The sequence below is a fragment of the Neopelma chrysocephalum genome, unplaced genomic scaffold (genome assembly GCF_003984885.1).
Source record: "Neopelma chrysocephalum unplaced genomic scaffold, ASM398488v2 Primary Assembly neopelma1_91, whole genome shotgun sequence".
NCBI classification, from domain to species: Eukaryota; Metazoa; Chordata; class Aves; order Passeriformes; family Pipridae; genus Neopelma; species Neopelma chrysocephalum.
Genome location: NW_020897753.1, coordinates 5,578,914 through 5,600,860, shown reverse-complemented (window position 1 = coordinate 5,600,860; position 21,947 = coordinate 5,578,914). Strand labels below are relative to the sequence as shown.

Below are 21,947 nucleotides of genomic sequence, written 5' to 3'. Positions count from 1 at the left end.
TCTAACCCCATGTTATCTTATTATTGCAGTAAGAAAATGGATGAATCTCAAAAAAATAAGATGTTTAGGAATTCCAGTGTTTTGGGGATCAGGCTTGGCTGAGTACAAAGGAAAAAGGTAATAAGACAAATTGTAATTAAGCTTCAAATTGACTGAAGATCCATTTTCAAAAATGGAGATTAAGTCCTTTCAATCTGGCACAAGCTTGCAGTCTTGTCTAAAAGGATTCCTCCCTTTTATATGTGTCCTGGTAGTTATAGGTTCATGGTCATGGAGAGACTGGGGGAAGACCTGCAGAGAATCTTTCAAGACTGTGGGAGCAGATTTAAGAAGGAGACTGTTCTGCAACTTGGGGCACGAATGGTACGTACAGAAGAGAGGAAATTGCTGAGTTCAACTAGAGAATTATCTTTCCAACACAGTTCCTTTAGGTGGCTCTTGAGGTTAGAATTCAACATGTGTAAACACTGTGTGTTTTCTTATTTTTCATATTTTTAAAAATAAAGTGAGTATTTAGTAGAAAATCAAGATCCCTTAGTCGAAAACCTGTAGCAGAAAATCAAGACTGGAATTTGGTGAGCTCGACCCAAATGTCTTTTCTAATAGGTTAAAACACAGACCATGTACTTCAAACCACTAGAGTGAGATGTGTAAGCCTGTTCCCTTGTGCCTCAACATGTATTGATTTATTTTTTCAGTGTCTGAGGGGTATTGTGTTAGACATCCATATTTGTCAGAGTTCAGTGCATGCCTGGATGCCACATTTTCAGGGTGTTTGCTGATTGTACAGACCGGGATTAAGATGGTCTAATTTATGTTACCCCTGCTTTTGAAGGAGGGATTTACACTGGACACATCCAAAACTTCTTTTAAATTAAATAATAATAAATATAAAAAAAAAATGTGGAGGGCTTTCATAGTCACACAACTGACAAATTTGTAACACTCTTTATACGCTCCAAAAGTCAGGATTAGGTTGTCCTTTGTATGAGCCACAAAGTGCAAATGTGTTTGTTAATAATAATATTTAGAGCTATTGTACCTCAATAAGGAGCTGAAGGAGGATGAGTTTTATTCCAAATCTTCCGAACTGATTGAATATGTTCTTTTCAAGAGCTTGGTGTTCTCAACATCTCCTCTGGCATTTATAAACTACTGGTTTCATTCTTGCTTTGTGGTCTCAGAAGCTGGTACTCGTAGGCAGTTGCACAGGGATACCTCATGGAAAAGTAGGGCTTGTTTAGCTGGTGGCTGGTGGCAAATCCTGGTGGGAACAGACCCTGTGACAAACTGGATGGTCCCTGTGCTCCAGCTCAAACCAAATTTGCCAGCTCAGTCTGTGTAGCCCTTGATTTCACTGCATAAGTAAGAAATATTTCTTGATAGGGTTAAGGGCAAAGTGGAAAAGATGATGATGTTTTCTCCTCTGTTCTGCACTCTTTCCTAGCTGGATACTTTGGAATACATCCATGAAAATGAATATGTCCATGGTGACATTAAAGCAGCAAATCTGCTTTTGGGCTACACCAACCCCCACGAGGTAAGCATGGTACTCATCTGCCTTCAGTGTTTTAGAACCATTTACAGGTTTTAAATTCTGTAGGTTCTGCAGTAACAATTCCTGTATGAGAAGGAGTTCATGCATGAACATTCACATCCTCTCATGACAAATCTGACAGTGGCTCTGTGCAGCTTAAGGCCTGAGAAAGCAGCAGGAAAAACTCTGCTTTGTTGCTTTTGTGTTCTGCTGACTGGCACACTGGTGTGGAGGGGCAGCTAAGGGTGGGTAAATTATAGGACCTAATTGCTGCTGTAGGTTATGCCAGATGAAGTGTATCAGTAGAGATGAAGGGTGTGACCCATTGCATTTTCATTCTTGACAAGTTCCAGCTTTCTAATATTGCCATGACTTGTGTTTCCATGCACTGACCCTTCTGTCCTGCTCGTTGCAGTGGATATCACAGGTAAGGAGGATTAAAATTGCTGTTCTCCAACACTCTAAAGCCTAAAATTCCCTGGAAATAAGGTACTTGTGAATTAGTGGACAGAGGTTTTAGGGTTTATTTTTTAGGTTTTGTTAAATAAATCAAGAGATATTCCAGTCTGAGTAGCTTCTAACTCAACATATACAAATTATGTGTTACTGCTGGGAGGTTTTGTGTAGAATTTTCTTTCAGGAAAATTTATTTTCCACTGAAATTATTTATAAAAACATATTAGAAAGTTCTCATACTAATTCAGAAGAGCTGACAGGAAACAGTTTCTAATATTTGCTTGCATTTCTATGCTATGAATTAAATTTTAATTTCTGTATGAGTAAGAAAATGCCCGGGAAGTGTTTTGTCCAACCTTCTCTCTCTGCCAGCACAGTGGATAATGGTCTTGCTTTTTTCTTAAAAAAAAAGGTGAAGTGATCGACCTGATCTCATAAATAGGGAGTGAGAGCATCAGCCAGTGGCCAACTCCAAGCCAGGAACACAAGCCTGTGGCTCCAGTGGGAGCTGGTGTAATAAAACTGTACCTGACAATTTCTGTGGTGAAGTTTGTTAAAAGAATTTTATACTCGGGGTTCTCGCTCTTTTAGGAACTGGGATTTTAAGAGAAAATAAATTGTAAGTGTTCTTTAATTGTCAAAATTTGTTTTTGAAACAAGCCCATAACTTATCTCTTAAAAATAATATATATCTCTATTGAAGATGTATTTCCATATTCTGGTGAAGAGACATAAATCTCTGTTCAGAAAAGCACGTGTACCTTTATACTCAACTTTGCATTTTTCTGTCATTTAGTGGCTGTTGATGTGCATTCTTACGTGTGAATTTGTCACTGGCTTCCTGCAGTTCCAAAAAAGATAATTTTTCTGTTTTCAACTTCGTGCTGCTGCTCTCTGTCTCTTCTGTAAATTAACCTGGTGAATTTACAGCACAGCCAATAAATAACACAGTCCCCTTTCTGCAAGCACGTGTGAAATCCATACTGCCATTCCCTGCCTTCTGTGGCGAGGCAGAGAGACAAATAAAGCAAAGGTCCTGTCCCTCTGTGACCTCCAAATGATGGTTAGAAATGGTTGGAAGCTCCGAATCAAGTGCCCTCCAGGAGCAGCTGCTGCAGCTGTTGCCGCACAGAGGCAGCGAGGCCGTTCAGCCAGTTACAGGTCACGGGATCAATTCTCCAGTCGATACGTTTGGGAGCTCGGCCCCAGCACAGGCACTGCCAGAGCAGCAGTGATGGACTGAGGGAGCTGCACAGCCCATGAATCTGAGAGGCCTGAAAGGAAACTTGCAGCGATCAGAGCCATAAATTAGAGCCCAAGTGAAGCGCTGGCGCGGGGCTGGGCCAAGTGAAAGGGAATTCGGGTTGGAGAGGGACTGTTGGTGTGATGAAGCAGAAATAAGTATTATTGATACAGACTCTCAAATCCATTCAGCTCATTTAAATGGTGATACTATTAAAAGGGACAAGTGGTCAGTAGACAAGAGCTTAAATTCTGAGTTTTAAATAAATGAAATAAAGTTTAGAAGAACACCTCTTCAAAACAATCACCCTGTACTATTTTTCTCCTATGGAATACATGGGCGGACATCCTACAGTGTTGCAGACTCAAGTCTGTTCCAGAAGTTGCCCATTTGGATTTTTAAGCTGTAAATTTTAGTTGCATTCACACCTTAGTTCTGATTTTAATTTTAAGCATTTCTTAGACAAGATAGTTACAGAACAGACCTCTCAGACTTGATTATCATAGATAGAATACAAAGGGATTTCAAAATATAACTATTAAGACCAGCTTTCATTGGACCAGCACAGGAAATACAGAGATCACACACTGATCATACAGGGAAAACTTGTATGAAAGCAATTCCAACTTGGAGCCGGTTTTCATTGTGAGCAGAATCCTTGTGATTCCTGCTCTTTAGCCCACTATGACAGACTTGCTAAAGAGCAGATGAAATGAAAAAAATGAAAATCTTTTCTGTTCTCCTTTGGATGCTTTTAGGAATGCAGAGACACCCTGTGCCCCTTCCCCTCTCTCTTTGTCAACCTGCTTTCCTCCCTCCTTGGCTTCTGCTTTGTAAGAGATGCTATTTCTGTCCCAAACACTAAACTTCACGCTTCCTGTCCCGAAAGGGTCTTTACCCTTTTTGTAGTTTTGTCCAACTGAACTTGACAGCACCGTGGCCATTAGCAACCAATCTGTCTCTGATTAGTAGGTATCTACTTAATTATTTACAGACATGACACAAGCCTGGTAATGGAACCACTGGAAAGAAAATGTACAGAGAAAATCACCGTGTTGTCATCCTTCCAGCAATAAATCTGCTCTGGGTACTTCAAGATAAAGGGAATACCAGGAGAATCCAAAGGGGCAGGGTGATAACCCCCCAGCTGAGTGCAGTTGTGTATCAGAACGTGTACAGACTGTAAGAATTGTCCATGTTTAGCAGATATTCAGCACTTCCAGCCCTGGAGGGGAGTCCTGGGCAGGAGGGCAGCTCAAGCTCTGGTTGGCTGCTTGTGCCCACAGGTAATTGTTTGTGCCTGTGTGCCTGGGATAAGATGGGCACACTCCTGTTTGCTTGAAATCCAGTGCAAAGACTTCAGAAATCTGGCTTTTAGTCTATAACAACATCTGTTAATAACAGAGCAGAGCCTGGTGCAGACTGGGATGTGTAAAGGAGAGAAACTGGAACAAAAACAAGACTCTAAAATTAAAGTGAGTGAGTGGGAAGGAGTGTACAATGTAACAGCCAAACCCAGCTGTTCCATGCTAGAGTCCCATTCCTTATTCCAGTGGCTTGTTTATCTTGCTCTGCAATGTTTTGTTCTCTTTTTGTTCTTATTTGTTTTTTGTTCCTATAAAAAGCATGCAGGTGAAAAATATTTATGGTATCAAAACACCTACTAACACTGGCTTAATTTTTCTCAATATTCCTCATTATTCATCTGCTTTTCCCCATCCCTATAACCCTAAAAAAACCTGCAACAACTCTAAATTCATTAACTATCTCTACTGTGTTCTGAGCAAATTTGGAAGGTCACAAAGTGTTACATTATCAAAAAGTGACAACCAGCTATAAAGAACTATATATCTCTTTAATGATGAAAGGGTTATAATGAGAATTGATGAAATGAAATTAATGGTAATTTAAAATAACACAGTCATTGTGCTAATGGCCATGGCAAGGTTGTAACGGGGCAGTGCTGGTTTGGTACAAGCTGCAGGGGATTGATTTTTGGTGGTGGCCAGGAGGCTTTTGTCACATGTTTGTGGGAAAACTACTTCTCACTTTCAGTATAAATTGAAAACCTCTCTGCTGATGCTACTACTGAAGGTATTTTAAGCAAATGCATTGCTTAAAAATGGAGTACATTAATGGAGTTGCTCTAAAAGAAAGAGTTCATAGTTACTGTGATTTATCTGTATGATTCTATGATTTTATTTTTTTTTTACACACTTCAAATGTGACTAGCAAATATTTGTGGCTACTTTCTAGCTGGCCTGTTGTGTCTGTCACATAAGCCCAAACCAGAGAGCTGCCAGAGGTGCTTTGGGTGTGTTTTTCCCCTCATTTTAATATAAGGCACAGCCTTAACTTTTAAAGGTGTATTATCTTGCTGTACATGTCAGAAATGTCGAGCCAAGTGAAATCCAAACTATACCACTTAGCCTGAGAAGAATATCCTTTCTAGGCTCCTCTCTCCTTCCCAGCCCACAGAGGCTGCAGAAGCCTCACAAAAGGTGATATTAGTGTAGTTTAAGTCAGTTCTCTGCCTAACTGACTGTGGGCTCAACTGGGACAGGTACCAGAGCACCAGGAATACGCTGGAGAGCAGATGCAGGAGAAAATCAAACCAGTCAACCCAACACAGTTTATGCCTCGTCCCAGATTTTCTAAAGGTGCCTCCGGTCTTTCATCTCGTATCCCAGTTTGTGTGGTCTGTCAGGTGAAACACAGCCTGGATAATCTTAAAAGCCCTCTCCCTGCAGGAAGTGAGCGCTGCAGCCCGGCTCACACGCTCCAGATAAGCTCAGATGCTGCAGCAGGAACAGTAAAACCAAGAGAGCAGCAATCCCAGCACTGGAAGCTGCCTGGAGCACAAAGGGGAAGCAGCAGTTCAACAGAATGTGCTACAAAATAACGCATTGAGTTTTCTTGAGGGTTTTTTGTTTGTTGGGTTTGCCTCTACCAGGAGTGACATAATTAAATTACAACTGAGGGACAGAAGAGTTTATTTTAGACTTTGATAGCATAAACTGGTTTTTAGGTAAAGAGGAAACAAAGCTAAGGTTCAACTAAGAAAAAGATTTTCTTTATCATATAGTAAGATTTAGTAGAAGTGATCTCTATGTGCCTTCAGATGATTTAGCTTTTGCCCCAGAAATCAGTTCCATTGGCGAGATAAATGTCTGTAGCATTATTTTTTTAAGAGAAAATACCATCCTTGGATATTTATTTAAAAAAGCAATTGCCTATTGTGAGAACTGGTCAATATAAAGGGCAAAGGCCAGGTGGGAGTGTGGAAATGACCGAGAAAATAACCTATGGAATTCTGGGGGGGACAGACTGTGATGAAATTCCAGCTGCCTTCAACAAGTTGCTGCCTGTCAGCTGAGCTGCAGTAACTGACCACGTGCATGCACTAAGTCCAGCCCTGTTGGAGTTGCCCAGAAGAAGAGCAGAGCTGAGTTTGTCCAGCCTCAGCTGCTGGAAAAGCTGAGCAGGGCTGTGTGTCTGTGCCTGCCTGAGTGAGGACAGGAAGGGGTCCCATAAGCAACGTGAGGCTGCATGAAAGGCATATTGCAGTTTATGATGTCTGGATGCCCACCTGGAGAGCAGAGAGCTTAGGAACAAAATAAAATGACTGAAATTCCGCTCCACTCTGGAATAAGAGAAGAGAATAGTAGTGGAAGGATTTAAATGGGGAGGGCAGCTGTTATAGCCCCCAGTTGTACATATTTTATCCTGAGGCACCATTTGGTTTAATAAAATTTAGATCTAAGGCTGTCCTTAACCTATCAGTTTCTTAAGACTTAATTATAAAGGTTATACTTTCAAAGGACAAAAGCATTATTCATTTGTCTGTTCATGTCTTCCAGGTTTATCTTGCAGATTATGGACTTGCCTACAGATATTGTCCCAATGGGAACCACAAACAGTATCAGGAAAATCCTAGGAAGGGCCATAATGGGACAATAGAGTTTACCAGCATAGATGCCCACAAGGGAGTAGGTAGGTCTCTTTTTTTATTTCAGCTGAGTGATTACAGAATGAGGAATCGGGCCGTGGGAGCTGATGTGCACAGCAGGAGCAGGCTGGGGACTGCTCTGCCCCTCGGCTGGTGACCTCCTCTTGTTCCTGGGAATGTTTCTCCAGGGCTGGGAGGGAAGGGGGGTGGCAGGATGGACCCTGGAAGGCTCTGCAGACCAAGACCCCCTAGAAGAGCTCACCATTCTATTGCTGCACTGGTTGGGGTTTGCTGCACTGTTTGCTAATGTTGCACTGGGAAGGAAAAACGTTTTGAGTGTGCACTGTCCTTTAGGGAGAGCTGTGCCTGAGTGTCACCATCTGTGTTATGGGAGGATATTTCAAGGATGACATTCCTTCTGCAAGGAGAAAAACCCTTTTTGAAGCCATAAAGTGTTAACTTTTTGAAATCTTTTTCCAGTAGGCTTTCATATATCTTACTTATTTAAACTCACTTTGATGGTATTGGAAACACATTTGCAGGTAAATTACATACATAGTCCTTTTATTGGATATTGATTGTACTGCCTTGCATTCCAAGGCAGACTTAATTCAACAATTCCCTAATTAGTTAAAGTCATAACCTATGTCTTGTATTCATTTACCATTAATTAAACCTTAGCTGTTTATTACACTGCAGTCCAAATCCAATAGCAGACCCATGGAGCCATGGAAAAGGGACTGGGAGGTCAATATTGAAAATATATGGTGTAAAGTCCCACTGATGGCTGCATTGTTCACAATCAATATGGTCAATGCAACACAACTTTCTTAGTTGCTATGTCAGCAAGACAAAAAGTCAATTCTAATGTTATGCTAGTGAAAAAAATGGTCATTATTGAAAAAGTTTGACTCTTGCTATGAAAGTGTCTTTTTGTTAACTTTTCTTTCCCCTCTCCCCCTCTCCACCCCGAAGATCTTCTAGAAAGGACTGGTTTGCTGCTGCCAGCCTGGCACGAGGGAGAAGTGCAGAAATTTGTGCTTGTTAATAGCTGCTGAACTGTTACCTTAGACTAATACTTTCTAACGAGTTTTAGTTGGCACAAACAACTGTATATTATTGCTTTTTCTATTAAAAGGCCCATTGACCATGTAATGTAGAGGGGCCTGATAATTTGCCGGAGCTGTTAAAACCTGCAATCGTTTAACTCTGGTCATTAGGAAAAATGAAATAAGACTGTCAAGTATTTCCTGCTGAGACAATTGCACCTTTTCACCTGCTAAAAAGCATTTTGTGGTGAGGAGGGATCTGTTCTGGGCTCTTCTGGCCCTGCCAAGCACACAGGGTGTTTTCTGGAGCTCTGACTCTGCTTTGCCTGGTGGTGTGAGCGCTGTGGCTGTGCACTGGTGTTTGATGTGGAAGCTGTTTGAGGAATAGTGGAAGCTGGAGTGTTTGGGATTTGGCAGTTGGATGGTTTTAACATCTAGTTTGGAAGTGTCTGGTCACAGTATGTGATTACAGGACAGGTAATTCCTTTTGTTTGAAAGTGCAGGGAAGTCTTACAGACTTGGTGCAGGTGAAAGTGTGAGGTAAGTTTTGCAATCTGTGGTTTAGATAAACCCCCTCAAGTGGCTAAAGCCAGGATGGAAGTGGTTAAAAGTGGACTCTAGAAACCAGAAGAGAGTTAATTTTCATCCCAGTAGCTGGTGCAGCGCTGTGGTTTGGATGTAGGGTGAGAACAGCACTGATAACACAGCATGGTTTGGTTGTTGCTGAGCGGTGCTTTCCCTAAATTCAGGCCTGTGGAGTTCCCATGCCCTGCAGGTGAGGAGCTGCACAAGGAGCTGGGAGGGAGCTGAGCTGAACTGGCCAAAGGGCTTTTCCATAACGTGGAATGACCTGGGCAGTGGATAATCTGGGGGGTGTGCTGGGAGGGGCCCATCACTGCTCAGGGGGGTGCTGAGCAACTGTATTGTGCTCCACCTCTCTCTCCTGGATTTTATTCCCCTCTCTCTTTGTTGTCTCCCTTTTAATTATTACTTTTTTTAATTTTATTTCAAGTATTAAACTGTACTTATCTCAACCCCTCAATTTTACCTTTTTTTCCCCAGTTTTCCTTCCCATTCCACCAGGGAGGGGCAGGGGGTCAGCCGGTGGCTCTGTGGTGCTTTATCTGCTGGCTGGGGTCAAACCACCACAAACAGCCTGAACCCATTCAGGTCAAATTACCAGTTTTCCCATTTGCAGCAGATCTCTCAACATCCCAGGGAAAAGGTGCATCTGCAGCCACTTCTGTTGGAGAGTGCACAGGTCCAGAGGGCAGAACACAGTGACTGGTTTCCCTCATCCCTCGTTGTGAGGTTTGGAGTCATGGAGAAGTTTCAGGACATTCATGTGTTCTGAAAAGTGTTTAAACACTGTTGGCAAATAAGAGCTGCACGGACAGCCCTCATTCTGGTGGTACCCAGCTTTTCACACAGGAGGTTTTTTTTAATTTCGATGCTCTAGGAATGTAGTTCTAATTTTTAAATGTTATTTTATATAAATGAGATCCTTTCCAGGGGGCATTTCCCAAATGTGTGTGGCAACATAAATATCTCAACCTCCCTGAGCAGCGCTGAGCCAGACAAATGAGCACATTTTGACTTGCTCATGAAGCAGCTACTGAATATATACAGAAATTTGAGGTACATGCTGAAACTTTAACAAAATTATGAGTTTGTTGCTTTCAAAAGTGCCTCTTGGCAATGCTTGGAGCTGATATAACCTCCTTGCATAAAGCCACAGTATCTGGTGGCAGGATCCCATCCCAACCAGTGTGTGGGTGTTTTAAATTGAAATCCTGTCTATTTTGATACCAATTTCCTGTAGCACAACTGCATTGATAGTTGGAGTGTATTCACTGGATCCATTTTTAAAGACCATGCTGTATAAACAGTGTTACACTTTGGCTTGTTGATTGATAATTAAAGAGAATTATAACTGTAGCCAGTGTACATTTAAAAAATGGTTACATAGTTAGTGTTAAAAAGTAATATTTGGATCAATGGCTGCTATGGATTTTTGCAGATTCCCTGCTCACTGAGGCGTGCAGTCAATACCTAATTTCTCTGGAGATACACCACGCTTCACATATCGAGGGCTTTTAAATACTCCAGGCCCGGGCATTGAGTGTGTAAGACCAGTTTTAATTTGCTACCATTGATGAACATAAGAGTATGAACTGTCTGTGCTGAATTCCCTGCAGCAGATCTTTGTGTTTGCCATCGATTCTGAGATGATTCTGCTCCTCCTTCTCAGTGTTTCGCAGCGACTCGGAGCAGAGTTGCCACCCACCACACTGGGGGCTCCACCAAAATCCAGGCAGGACTTGGATCTACATCTGGAACAGGAAAGCTGCTTCCTGCAGCACTGGGGACTTGTGACAGGCTTCTCTGTGCCCCTCACATGGGGTTATTCCAACATGTGCTCCTTGAGATCCATCAGAACACTCGGGCACTGTTTGTCCAGGGCAGTGCTGGCACTGGGAGAGGGCAGGGAAAGCTCTGCAGTTCTTCCTGTTCTCCCCCTGCTCTGACAGAGCTGCTGCTGTTTGATATTAAAGACACAGCCCTGCCTGGCCATTGTTCCTGTTGTGATACATGCAAGGGTTGACTGGAATATATGCAGGGTTCATTTTGTGAGGAAGGATGTGCAGGAATATAAACACCTATGGAAACACATTCCTTCTGAGCCTGCTTCCAGAGAACAGAGCTCTAAATGGCTCTGGATCAAGAGGTTTATTTGGCACCTGTCCATGCATAGTTAGGATTCACAGGGAGCCTGCAGGATTTTTTTTGTTGTTGGTCAAATGAATTATTGATTTGCTGCAGTTTGATATGTGTTTCCCAAAGACTGTGTGCAGGACAAACTGTAAATCCTAAATAATAAAAGGAAAATATAACCGGTCTGGCAAAAAATGGGTGGAACTTTACAGTGTGAAATAAATAAAGAGTTTAGTTCCTGAGAGCTGGATTAGAAATGTGTGCCCAGCACAAGAAGGAGCAGGAGGTGGCTGTAAGGGAAAGAAGAGTCAGGTTTTAACAAGGAGAAGATTGGACAGGTTCCTACAAACACCTCTCCAAGCTTATTCTGTCCTGCCAGGAATGTCCAGAAGCAGCAAAAATAAGAGGAGTGTTACAACTTTCTGTCATGGCTGAGGAGTGTGGCTGGGAAGGGGCTGTTTCATTTTGGCTGTTCTCCACACCAGGACCTCAGAGACGTGTTCCCCCACACCTACTTGTCAGGCCCTCACCTTTGTGACTCTCTTTTTCTGCCACACAGATGTGAGAGAAGAGTAAAACTCCCCGTCCCCTCTCCTGCCACACGTTCTCCTCACTGCAAGCTTGGAACCTTTTGCTTCCGACCAGGTACCTCATCTCCTGCCACCACCGTTTTCTGTCCCGCCCACACCTCGTGGTGAACTTCCCTTGCATCTTCCATCCTCCCCTCTGGATCAGGATCCCAGCCCTCTTCCTGTCAGCCCATCCCATTCCACCAGTCCTGCTCATTCCCTCCTGCCAGCTCTGCTCCGTGGGCCGTGCCCGTGAGCCGTTCGGCCCGTCCAGTGTGGAGCTGGAGGATCCCAGCTGAGGAGAGAGCCCGTGGCTGGCACAGGAAAAGCCATTCTTTGCCATGTGGAAGAGCTGTGCTCCAGCTGTGGTGGTGCCATGTTTGCACTGGATTTTCCTTTCAGCATTCCGTGGTGGTGGTTGTTGTCAGTGAGTCCTTCACCGTGCCAGGCTGAGGGTGCAGGGCTGCACTTAAGGAGAGGAGGGATCGTTCCCAGCTGGCACTTGCCCTGAGACTGGATAACTCTACAGAAAGGCTTCCAAGCACTAAAATGTCTTGTAAATGGAACTGTATTTCTCTGAGCTTTCCCCTGCAGCCACCCACCATCAGCTGGTCCCTCCTGCTGCAGTGAGCTCCTCACACTGACCAGGACCGGGGGGAAGCACTACTTCATTAGCACCTTTTTTTGGGGTCTTTTCCTTTCTCCTGCCCCCCAATAGAAGCACTGATTTTTGGCAAGTCTTGTATTTGCCTGGTTTTTTAATCATCTCAACCTTGAGTTATCTCACTTCGTGATGGTACATTTTTATCAGAGTTTATCAAATTTCATGTGAACCCTCCTTTCCTTCCTGGTTAACAGTTCTGGTGTGAGGTCTGTCTGTGAACTACAGGTACCTGTGTTCTGTGCTGCCAGGAGAACTGGAGGTGCCTCTGCACGAGGATGAAACAGAAGCAACCAAAATGATCCCTTTTATGAAAAGCTTCTAATGGGAAAAATCACTAATAGTGAAATTCTAATGTAACAGTGCTAATTAACAACGAGCAGAGCAGTTCATCTGGCACTCCTTGGCCTCCCAGATCTTTACAAAAGGCTTGAGAAAATCAGCTAAATAGGGGCTGTGCAGGAAAACTCCCATTTTTGTGTGGGTTTCAGGTGAGTTCTTGGGAGCAGTTTAGTTTTCAAAGCATATTGTGGCTGCTGTGATATCTTTTATGATCTATTTTGAAATAATAAGCTGAATATAATTTAGAGCTCAGGTAGTTGTAAATCCAGTGTATTTTCTTCTCGAGGTGAATTGCTTTAGTTTTGTTATTCTGAGTTATTTTTGAACCCTGTGCCTGCGTGTTGAGTGTGTTTGTGGTGCACATAAAACTCTGACTTCAATGATGTGGTTGTGAGTTCATTAATTTTGTTGGAGTTGGTCCTGATTTATCTTGGCAGGACCGAGGGCAGAATCAGGCCTTAACTCCCCAAATTAAAAAATTAAACTCTCAAATTATTGTGAAATAAAATACCACCAATATGTTCCCATTAAATAGTATTTCGTGAGACTAAAATAATAGTCAAAAATTCCTGTGAGTAGAAAAGCAGAAATCAAACATCTACTAAAAAAAGAAGGGAAAAAAAAACCCAGCAAGTTTTTAGTCTGCAGAGAAGAGAATTTGATTTAAATAAGCCCTGTTTTGAGTGTACACTCTCATAACAGTGACAAGTTATCAAGCAGAATTGTTTTATTTTTGCCTGGCTGTCGTATTTAAAATGAAAGCAGATTGATTTCTCTCTGTTGATGTTTATCAAGAATTCCTGTAATCTTCAATTGTGGGAGCAGATTTATTTTTCCAAGTAAACATATCATTGAAATTTATCTATTTGGAGTGAAAATCTAATAATTCCATTGTTCACAGACAATATTAATTCATTAAAGATTAGTCAAATACTTTTTAGCAAGAATCCGAATGATTTAAAAAGTTGAGGAATTTAGTTTATAGTGAGCTGATGATGGAGCAGAGAGAAAGAAGCACAGCCAAAGAATCCAACACTGACATTTCCATGTGGTTCTATGAAAAACACATGTAAATGTCTATTTGTGGTGACCTGGGAGATAAAGGGCTGTGGGAGTTACTGTCCCTGTGAAACATTTCCCCTTTCATTTCTGGGGAGGTTTGGTTCACCTCCATGTACCTCTTTTTCCTGTGGCTGCTGTTATCCAAGGCTTCCTTGCTCCCAGCTCCTGCTTTGGGGTGGCTTTGTCCCAGGGTTAGTCAGGAAGGGCTGGAAGAGCTGCAGGTGAGGAGAAGGTCGTTAGCCATGGCCAAACTGGGAAATCACCTTTAGTCTCTGGGGTCTGTTTGGTGAGAAAATGAGTTATTTTGGGTTGCCTTGCGAAATCTGACTGGCTTGGGGTTATTTACGGATGCACGGCCATTAATCCCCTGTGGAAAAAAGCCATCCATGGTAATTCTGACACTTTTCCTCCAAGGGCCACTTTCTGTAGCCCCTCTGAAACAAACAGGTGCCAGAAAAGCCTGGTGTGAAAATGAGGGGCTCTGCAGGCAAACCCACTGGCTTATATGGATATAATCTGGAATTGCCATAATGGAAAAAGGAGTTGTGAACACGTGTATGAATGGAATTGTTCCACAGTTAAGGGGAGATTTATGGCCGGAGAAATCACTACAGAGCAGCAAGTGGTGGAGATTGTGTTTTTATTTTAATATGGGAGCCAAGTCTTGCGTTAGGACGGTGCTGAATCCAGTGCAGAAAACAAACGGTGCCCCAGGGACAGAGCGGAGTTCTGTGGGATCCAGGGCCTTCAATAATGCTGGCCTAAGAGCAGCTAAGATAGGGAACATATAAAAACTAATCTTGTGCTCTTACAATAATGTGTGGAGGGTAACAAGGAGCAGTTATGATGTGTTGGCACCGCAGCTTTTAGCGGACGACTCCTTAAATTAAAAGATAAGTTTGCTGAGTGACTTTCTGGAATTTATTTAATGAAGGCCCATAAAATATGATATCTGTTTACAGCTGGATTAGCAGCACACTGCTCAGCTACTGGGCTTTACAATGGATAGAAAGCACCAAACAAGCCTGAGCTCTTCTTTCCTTCCTGGAAAGCACAAACTCATTTTGGAAAAGCATAAATTTAACTCATGCATGTGTCTGTCTTTAATCACAACGAGCAGTTTCTGGCCTTGATATGCAAACTGTACAGAGAAATCCTGCAGTCATCCTGCTTGTTTAGTTTTTTTGAGTTTGGTTTCCTCTGAGTAGCAGCAAAGCAGTAGCAATTCTGTGAATATTGCACTATTTCCACCTCTTTCCCTTGGAAGAGTCAATCCATGGATTAACTTCAGTTACCTGTTTTCCTGGGTGACAATGTTGGGGTTGGGGTTAATTTTTGGTTGAATTTATCTCCTGTCTTTGTGTTCTGCTGGGGGTGAGCAGAGTGGGAGTAAGTTGTTGGTGGAACAGGTTCCCTTTTGGAAGCAGCAGTGGGAAGCTCACCCAGGACTTTGCTAAAGAGCCGGTGTATTTTGGGTTGTGCTACAAGTAACCAGCGCTTCCCGGTGCCGGAGCCGCGGGCTCGGGTGAGTCAGTGCTCACTAGATGGCACTTTTGTCCCAGCATCCGAGTTCAAACGGCTCCGCGGGAGAACAGGAAAGGCCATCAGTGTTTAGTCTGCTCTCACGGAGTCCCTGCATGACCAATGTGGACCCCATGGACTTCCTGGAACATGTGTTAGCAATTTAGCAGCAGACATTTATTTCTTTGTTTTACTGCTTGGCTCTTTGAGAAAGTGTTGGTACTCGGTTATGGGCTGTCTGGATCATGTCAGAGGCCATGGGGATCAAGTCCCTGTGACAGGCCAGACTGAGGAAGGATGGAGTTGGAGGAGGTGAGGAAGCTGACCCTCACTCCAGCAGTAACAAGTCCCTGCCTGTCTGTGGCCTGTGGCCAAGTGCTGGGGCGGTTTGGGGCTGGTACAGCTGAATAAACAAAACACTTTGCCCAGTTGGCTTTTTCATATTTCATCAGCAGTAGTTCAGTCAAAGTCTTTCTATTTCCTAAGACGAGGTTCTTATTCTTAATTGTATTTTTTTTTCTCTCCCCCTCTCCTTTCCCACATTTTAGCCCCATCCAGAAGAGGTGACCTTGAAATCCTTGGCTACTGCATGCTGCAATGGCTCTGTGGGAAGCTGCCCTGGGAGCAGAACCTGAAGGACCCTGTGGCTGTCCAGGCTGCGAAAACCAAGTAAAAACAAACCCCCCCACGTGTACACACCCCACCCTGTAACCCTGCAGCATCCTCAGCACTCCACAGGTCTGGAAAAGACAGCTCTCCATGCTGTACAGCACCTTAGGAGAAAGCTCCAACAATTTTCCTTAATTAAGAGAGATGTTGGAAGCAGTTAAAATGTGAACTTTATGTGCATGTCTCCCCTCCTTTGCATGTTTATGTCTGTGCTGCTGCAGAGAGGATGAATTCCAGTGCACAGTACACAGGCATTTTGTCTGCTCTGTATTTTTCCAATACTCTTTTTTTTTCAAAGAAAACATTTGTAAATTAGCCCAGGCCCTGGTGCACATACAGGAGGTTGTTGTGTGTTCCCATTAAGCTTCACGGGTGCTTTGTAGGTTCTGAAGGACAAACATCTCTTGGAGGTTTTTCCACACGTGCATTCAATTTATTTAACTTTCTCTATGATACTATTTTTCAGATGTTTTTCTGTAGGTTTTTAACGTTATATAAGCCTAGTGCCATTACAAACAATTAAATACCAAAACACTGAGGAACTCGGTGGAAATCTTTCCTTTTTTCCCCAGCATGACTCACTCAGAGCTCAGTGAAGCAACAGAGCGTGGTGGTGTTTTCTTCCTCTGCCTTCACAGTTGGGGCTTGAGAGAGTGAACTGCACGTGGTACCTGCAGTTACCCAGAAAGGGAGCATCACAGTGGCAGGAGGCAGCAAACTTTTAAGTAGGGCAAGTCACAACAGAGGTGCCCGATGGGGATCCATGGCTGATCCATGGAAATCAATGTGCACATTCCGGGTGGCACCGGCTCAGGGCCGATTGCAGCTGTAAATGTTGACTCCTCTGCCACGTCCAATATTCCTCCTGTGGAAGTTCTGAGCACTGCACAGCCCCCTGCAAGGGGAACACTCCTACAGTTCAATGGGAAATCAATTTAATCAATCGAGCTGCTTTGATAATTCTTCCTTTGTTAACCCTTGCATTGCTGGCATTCCCAGCACACACAGGCTTCAAGGAAGTTTGTGGTACTGCCTCTCCCCTTTGGCCCTGCCTGTGTGGAATTTTGACAGCAGAAAGAACCTGATGCTCAATGAGCAGAAGGCAGAGCAGAACTGCTGCCTGAATTAATAAAATATAAACAGGAGTCATCAATCTGAAATCAGAACAAGCCATTTGGGCTCAAAGGGCTTTTCTTTTTCCTTCTAGAAAGCTTAAAACATTTGCAAAGAAAGTGCAGTTTTAGCTGCCAGCCTGGAATTAGGTAACAGGTAACTTGGTGAACCAGCAGTGTGCAAAGGGTTAAAACCAGAGCTGAGGGGAGATGTGGGTTCCAAAGCAGTGCTGTGAATCATTAGCTATCCCGGAGGTCCACTCCCTTTGGAATTGAGACTTGCTGTCTTCCTAAATCCCAAATGAAGAATCACCTGCTCCAAACCCACATTAAATTGTTGCGCTCTGGTGTTGTTTCAGACTCATGGATGAGCTCCCAGACTCGGTGCTGAAGTGGGGTTCCTCTGGCAGAAGCTGCAGTAAGTGTCCTGGCACTGTGCACTGTGTCCTCAGCCTGGCACTGAACATGCTCCAATGTCTCACTCAGGGGGGGAAGCAGAAGAGAAGTGGAAGGAGCACAAATTTAACAAAGCCTTCAAAAATAAATAATCTTGCTCAGTCTCATCTGTGATTAGCCCATGGAGTGACATAAGGGATCTTGGCCATATGTAATCCAAGGTGTTGGGAAGCAGTGACTGTCCTGGAATGAGGAGTAGCTGTTAGTATGGAAATAGGAAGGAACTCTCTACCAAAGGTTTGTTGCTCAGAGTTTGAAAGAGCAAAAGAATGGACAGTTTGTGTCATGTTCCTTCCTTCACTGAAATACAAAAGTAACCCAGGGAAAACAAAGGCCAGTATCTATTTTTGATTTCTTCCCTTGTTTTCCTAGCATTTTGTATTGGAATTATTGGAATGCATTGTGTATCAGATAAAATATATTCATGGTGTGTATACATATTTAATAAATCTTTCCTGCTGGGATTTGATCAGGTGCTAATATCTGGTGTGGCACTCTAGTTTTAGGATACACTTTGGTCTTCAACTGAAAAGTCTGATCCCCCCATGTTTTTCCTACCAGCATTACTTCTGCCCATTCAGTGCTTTCCCTGTTTTTTGAACCACTTGATGATAAAGTATTGCTGCTTTACTTTTCTAGGATGCAATCACAAAAACAACAGTTGTATTTGAAGTTGAAAAAATGTTGCATTTTTTCCAAAGCATTCCCAGTGTAATATCTAAGCAGATAAATAATACAGGTGACAGTAATTAATATTTAAAGGTGTATTATGATCCATCAAATGTAAAAGACTTTTTTTTTTTTTACATAGAGCTATCAGTATTTGTTGATATTTTGATTTTTATCCTTGGATAGCTTTTGGTGCTGTAGGAGTTAGAGGTGGAGCACTCAAGGGCTGGCTTGTTTATTATCCACGTCTGTCCTTTCCTTTTCTCATCTCACAAAGACAAGATATTGTCAGTTCTGTGTCGGGAGTGTGTGTTCTGCTGGAATTGCGGCTCCTTGTTTGGCACTGTGGGATTGGTGTTCTGCTGGAATTGTGTCTCCTTGTTTGGCACTGTGGGATTGGTGTCGTGTTGGGATGAACCCTCTCTGGAGTTCTGGGTGGAATTCACACTCCAATCCTCTCCGCAGGTGAAGTAGCCAAGTTTTTGGCCTGTGTTTGTGGCTTAGCTTACGATGAGAAGCCCAAGTATCAAGCGCTGAAGAAAATCCTGGTGGATGGCCTGGAGTCCAGAGGGATGCGCTACGATGGCCCTCTGGAATTTTCCACGGCAGCCTGCTCAGGGAATCACTGCGCTGCTAAAGCTTCCAAAGTAAGTGAGACAGCCCTGGGATTATCTCTGACATCTCCCGCTCCTTGCCTTTCCTTTGGCAGGGGAGGAAATGGTTTCAGATCCCAAAATGAGACTGACACAGCAGTTCTTTTGCCTTAAATACACCGTGCTTGTTAATTCCTGTTTCCCCTGGCTTTGCTAAAAAGTGGAATGTCAACCCTCAAGGAGGAAGAGCTGCCATGAGTCCTTTTGACCCACGGGCTCTCACTTCAAAGCAGGAGGTCTGTGCAGAATGATTTACTTTCAGGATAATGGGGAAGTCAAGGACTTTGTTCACTAACATCTTGAAGATAAGCCTGAATGCCAGGTTTTTCCTTCGCCCCAGATTAAAAGCAAAGTTACCTTTATTAGTGAAAGCATTTAATTCATTTTCTCACTTTCAAACTGTTCTTTGTCATTTGCCTTCCCACTCCTGCAGCCCCAGTGTGGAGGAGGAACGGCTGCGGGACAGAAACGTTCCTGGTGTGTGGGGCCATGGGCTGCACTGACACAGGATTTTAGAAGTGGCAGCTGTCCTGTGCTGTTTTCCTCTAGTACTCCAAAGTCTGAAGCTGCAAGTTAATAAAGCCCAGCCTTACTAAGAGAGGAGGGTGAGGTAATTAGAAAGTCGTGCTGGGAAATGTCAGTCCTGCCGTTCCTGCGCCGCGAAATCCCCGGATGCGGCGGCCCCGAGCGGGGCTCTGTGTGTGCAGTAAGGCAGGGTCAGGGCACCAGCCATGTTTAATATTCCTGGTGAACTTTGGACCATCACAAGTGCACGTGAGCCAAGAATGCAGGATGCAAACTAATGTGACTGATAGGCTGCGAGATGAATGGTGATTCAAGTATCAGTGCACAGATGGTTCTGATTTGCTGAGTTTTGTAGCTGCTGCAACTGAAGACATAAAATATCCTTCTAGTCATAAATTAGCTCTTTGGAAGCAAAACCTTGGCACCAGAGCTTTACAACCTTCAATTAGTAGGGAAAGAAGTATTTGAATGACTGTGGTATTGACATCTGTAGGCCTGCATAGTAATCATTCCTAATAGAAGAGAATATCTGTTTGAGGGGGTTTTGCATGGCTAATTAACCACCAGTGAGAATATGTAATTTTTTCATGATCTCCTGATTGTCACCTTTCTCTCATGATACAATTACATTTTATTGTAGCAAGTGCCTCACAAACCAATTGTCAGCACTATTTACGTATTGTGGAAGGCAGAACAAAAGTTCATGTTTAATGAAAAGGCACTGGGTTTTGATCTTGGTAATTACAGATACTTATTTTAGCAATTTTATTGACTTTTCTGGTTTTATCACTCTTTTTTTTTTGTTAACAAAACCAAAAGCTACTTTGGTGACAGGACTTGAAGGCTAGGATGGGGTGACCACTTTGTCCTCACTCATTTAAGCAGCTTGTTTTAAGTTTGCACTGTTTTCTGAAGTGACTGGAAGCATCAGGTAGCTGTTAGCTGATCTCCAGCTGATCCTGTTGGATCTCTGTTTCACAGGAGCCTTTGATTTCTTAGTCAGATACTGAATAGTAAATCTTTATTTCCTTCTTATTGCCTGGCCTAAGACTTGACAGTCGGCAGCATAAAAGATGAGCCTGACCTTCCAGGCTGCAGGAGCTGCTGCAATTTGCTATTTGCAAGTGCACAACCCCCCTGGAAAATCCCTGGATGAGGAGTGGCAGTTCTCACCACTCCCGTGGCACAGGACTAAGTGGAATTGGTTCTGATGGCCAGGAACAAGAGCAGAATGTCCGTGTATTACTAAATCTCGGCACCTGTCACCACTTTTTCAGAGAATTCTGTCATGCTGTGTCTCACTTCTTGGAACAGCAGGAACGCCAGGATCACCTGGGTTGTGCTGGAGTGTGTTCCTGCAGTTCTGCTGCTGACACGAGCGAGTTTCCTCCAACAGTCACTGCACAGCAGCTGCAGAAAGGCAATTTTAGGGTTATTCAAAGGACTTAAGGAGGACTTATTGCAAGTAGAGAGGGCAGCAAACTGAACTGGCTCCAAATGTATTGCCCTTTCCAGAAAATGCTGCATTTCAGGGGCCTGGTGCACTCGGTGCTGCAGTCCTGACAAAGTGCTGCATGACAGGCAGGCTCTTCCCACTGCAGCTCTTCATGGCACTGTCTGGAGTGATCCCAGGTCTGACTCTTCATCTCAGCATTCCCTTTGCACCTCTCCTGTTCACCAAACACCTCTCCCATTAAAGAGGCAGCCTAAGAATAGTGGGAGCCACTACAAGCAACCACTGTTGCCTCACTTGCTGCTTGTGAGCAGGATCTGGCTCCAGTGACCTGTGTGAGTGCACCTGCACCAGGCTGGTACAGGAAAGGAGGTGGCTGGGGGTTAATTCCCTTCTGAAGACCAGTAAGTACCAGTCAGGGGATCCTGGAGCAGCAGCTCCTTGAAGAGGATTGTTACAGAGCATGGATTTTAGGATACAGCTCCCTGTATAGTTATCTGAATCCAATCCTGAGATGACATTAAAAGCAGTGGCTACATCCTGGTTCTTTGTTCTGATTGCACACCAAACACAGGTGATAAAATACTAATTGCATTAATTCTCAGATTTGTTCACCACAGTTTTGGCTCTGGACAAATACTTTCAGCTTTCCCCCTCTGGTGAAAGTGCCGGTGTTGGGACCAAAGGAAGTGTGGTGACACCAGCTCTCTGCTTGACTGAGCTTGTAGATACCAGATTAAAAATTAATTACATCAATACCAACCTGTAATTCCATTAGTGGGAAATACGGTCATTTTTAGGTGTAAAATATGCATTTTTTTAAGCACTTTAAGTTCTGTGTGGAAAGTGCAGTTGTTTAAGGTGTGTCTGTGTGGTGAAGATGATTGGGGAATGTGTGGAAATGTTGACCTGAAGTTTATTTTCTAGCATCCTTCCCAAATCCAGCACAACTCTACCTCAGTACTGGTTTGAGGAAAACATTTCCTGATTTTTTAAATGCTGGGAAATATTCTTTTGAGAAAGAATCGCTCTCATTCTGTGTTCTTCTCATGCTGGAGATGGAACAGTTTTGTGTGTAATGCAGGCTTTTTTCACTCTATAAAATGCTCACTGTGCATCCCAGGTTCGCCTAGCAAAGCCTCCACCAAAACCAGCTCAGCCCAAGGGAAAAAAGGTGGAAAGTGGAGAAAACACCTGTCAGAACAAAGGCAATGCTGGGGGAACAGGGACACAACTCCCAGGTGAAGAAAAGCCAAGTAAACTGAACAGGAGGCCTCAGCAAACAGAGCCTCAGCAGGTGAGGATT

At 43.5% G+C, this 21,947-nt stretch overlaps 1 protein-coding gene across 3 annotated transcripts in view; it reads left to right on the top strand.

Annotated features, from left to right (window-relative positions):
• The window catches only part of VRK2 (VRK serine/threonine kinase 2), a 34,873-nt gene that overhangs the window by 10,544 nt on the left and 2,382 nt on the right, over positions 1 to 21,947 (top strand). For all 3 annotated transcript variants that reach the window (XM_027693268.1, XM_027693270.1, XM_027693269.1), the window contains exons 5-12: positions 30 to 117; positions 255 to 363; positions 1,448 to 1,540; positions 7,097 to 7,229; positions 15,653 to 15,773; positions 17,245 to 17,303; positions 18,476 to 18,657; positions 21,765 to 21,938. In XM_027693268.1, coding sequence (XP_027549069.1) covers positions 30 to 117; positions 255 to 363; positions 1,448 to 1,540; positions 7,097 to 7,229; positions 15,653 to 15,773; positions 17,245 to 17,303; positions 18,476 to 18,657; positions 21,765 to 21,938 — 959 coding nt within the window. The remainder of the gene's footprint in view (positions 1 to 29; positions 118 to 254; positions 364 to 1,447; positions 1,541 to 7,096; positions 7,230 to 15,652; positions 15,774 to 17,244; positions 17,304 to 18,475; positions 18,658 to 21,764; positions 21,939 to 21,947) is intronic.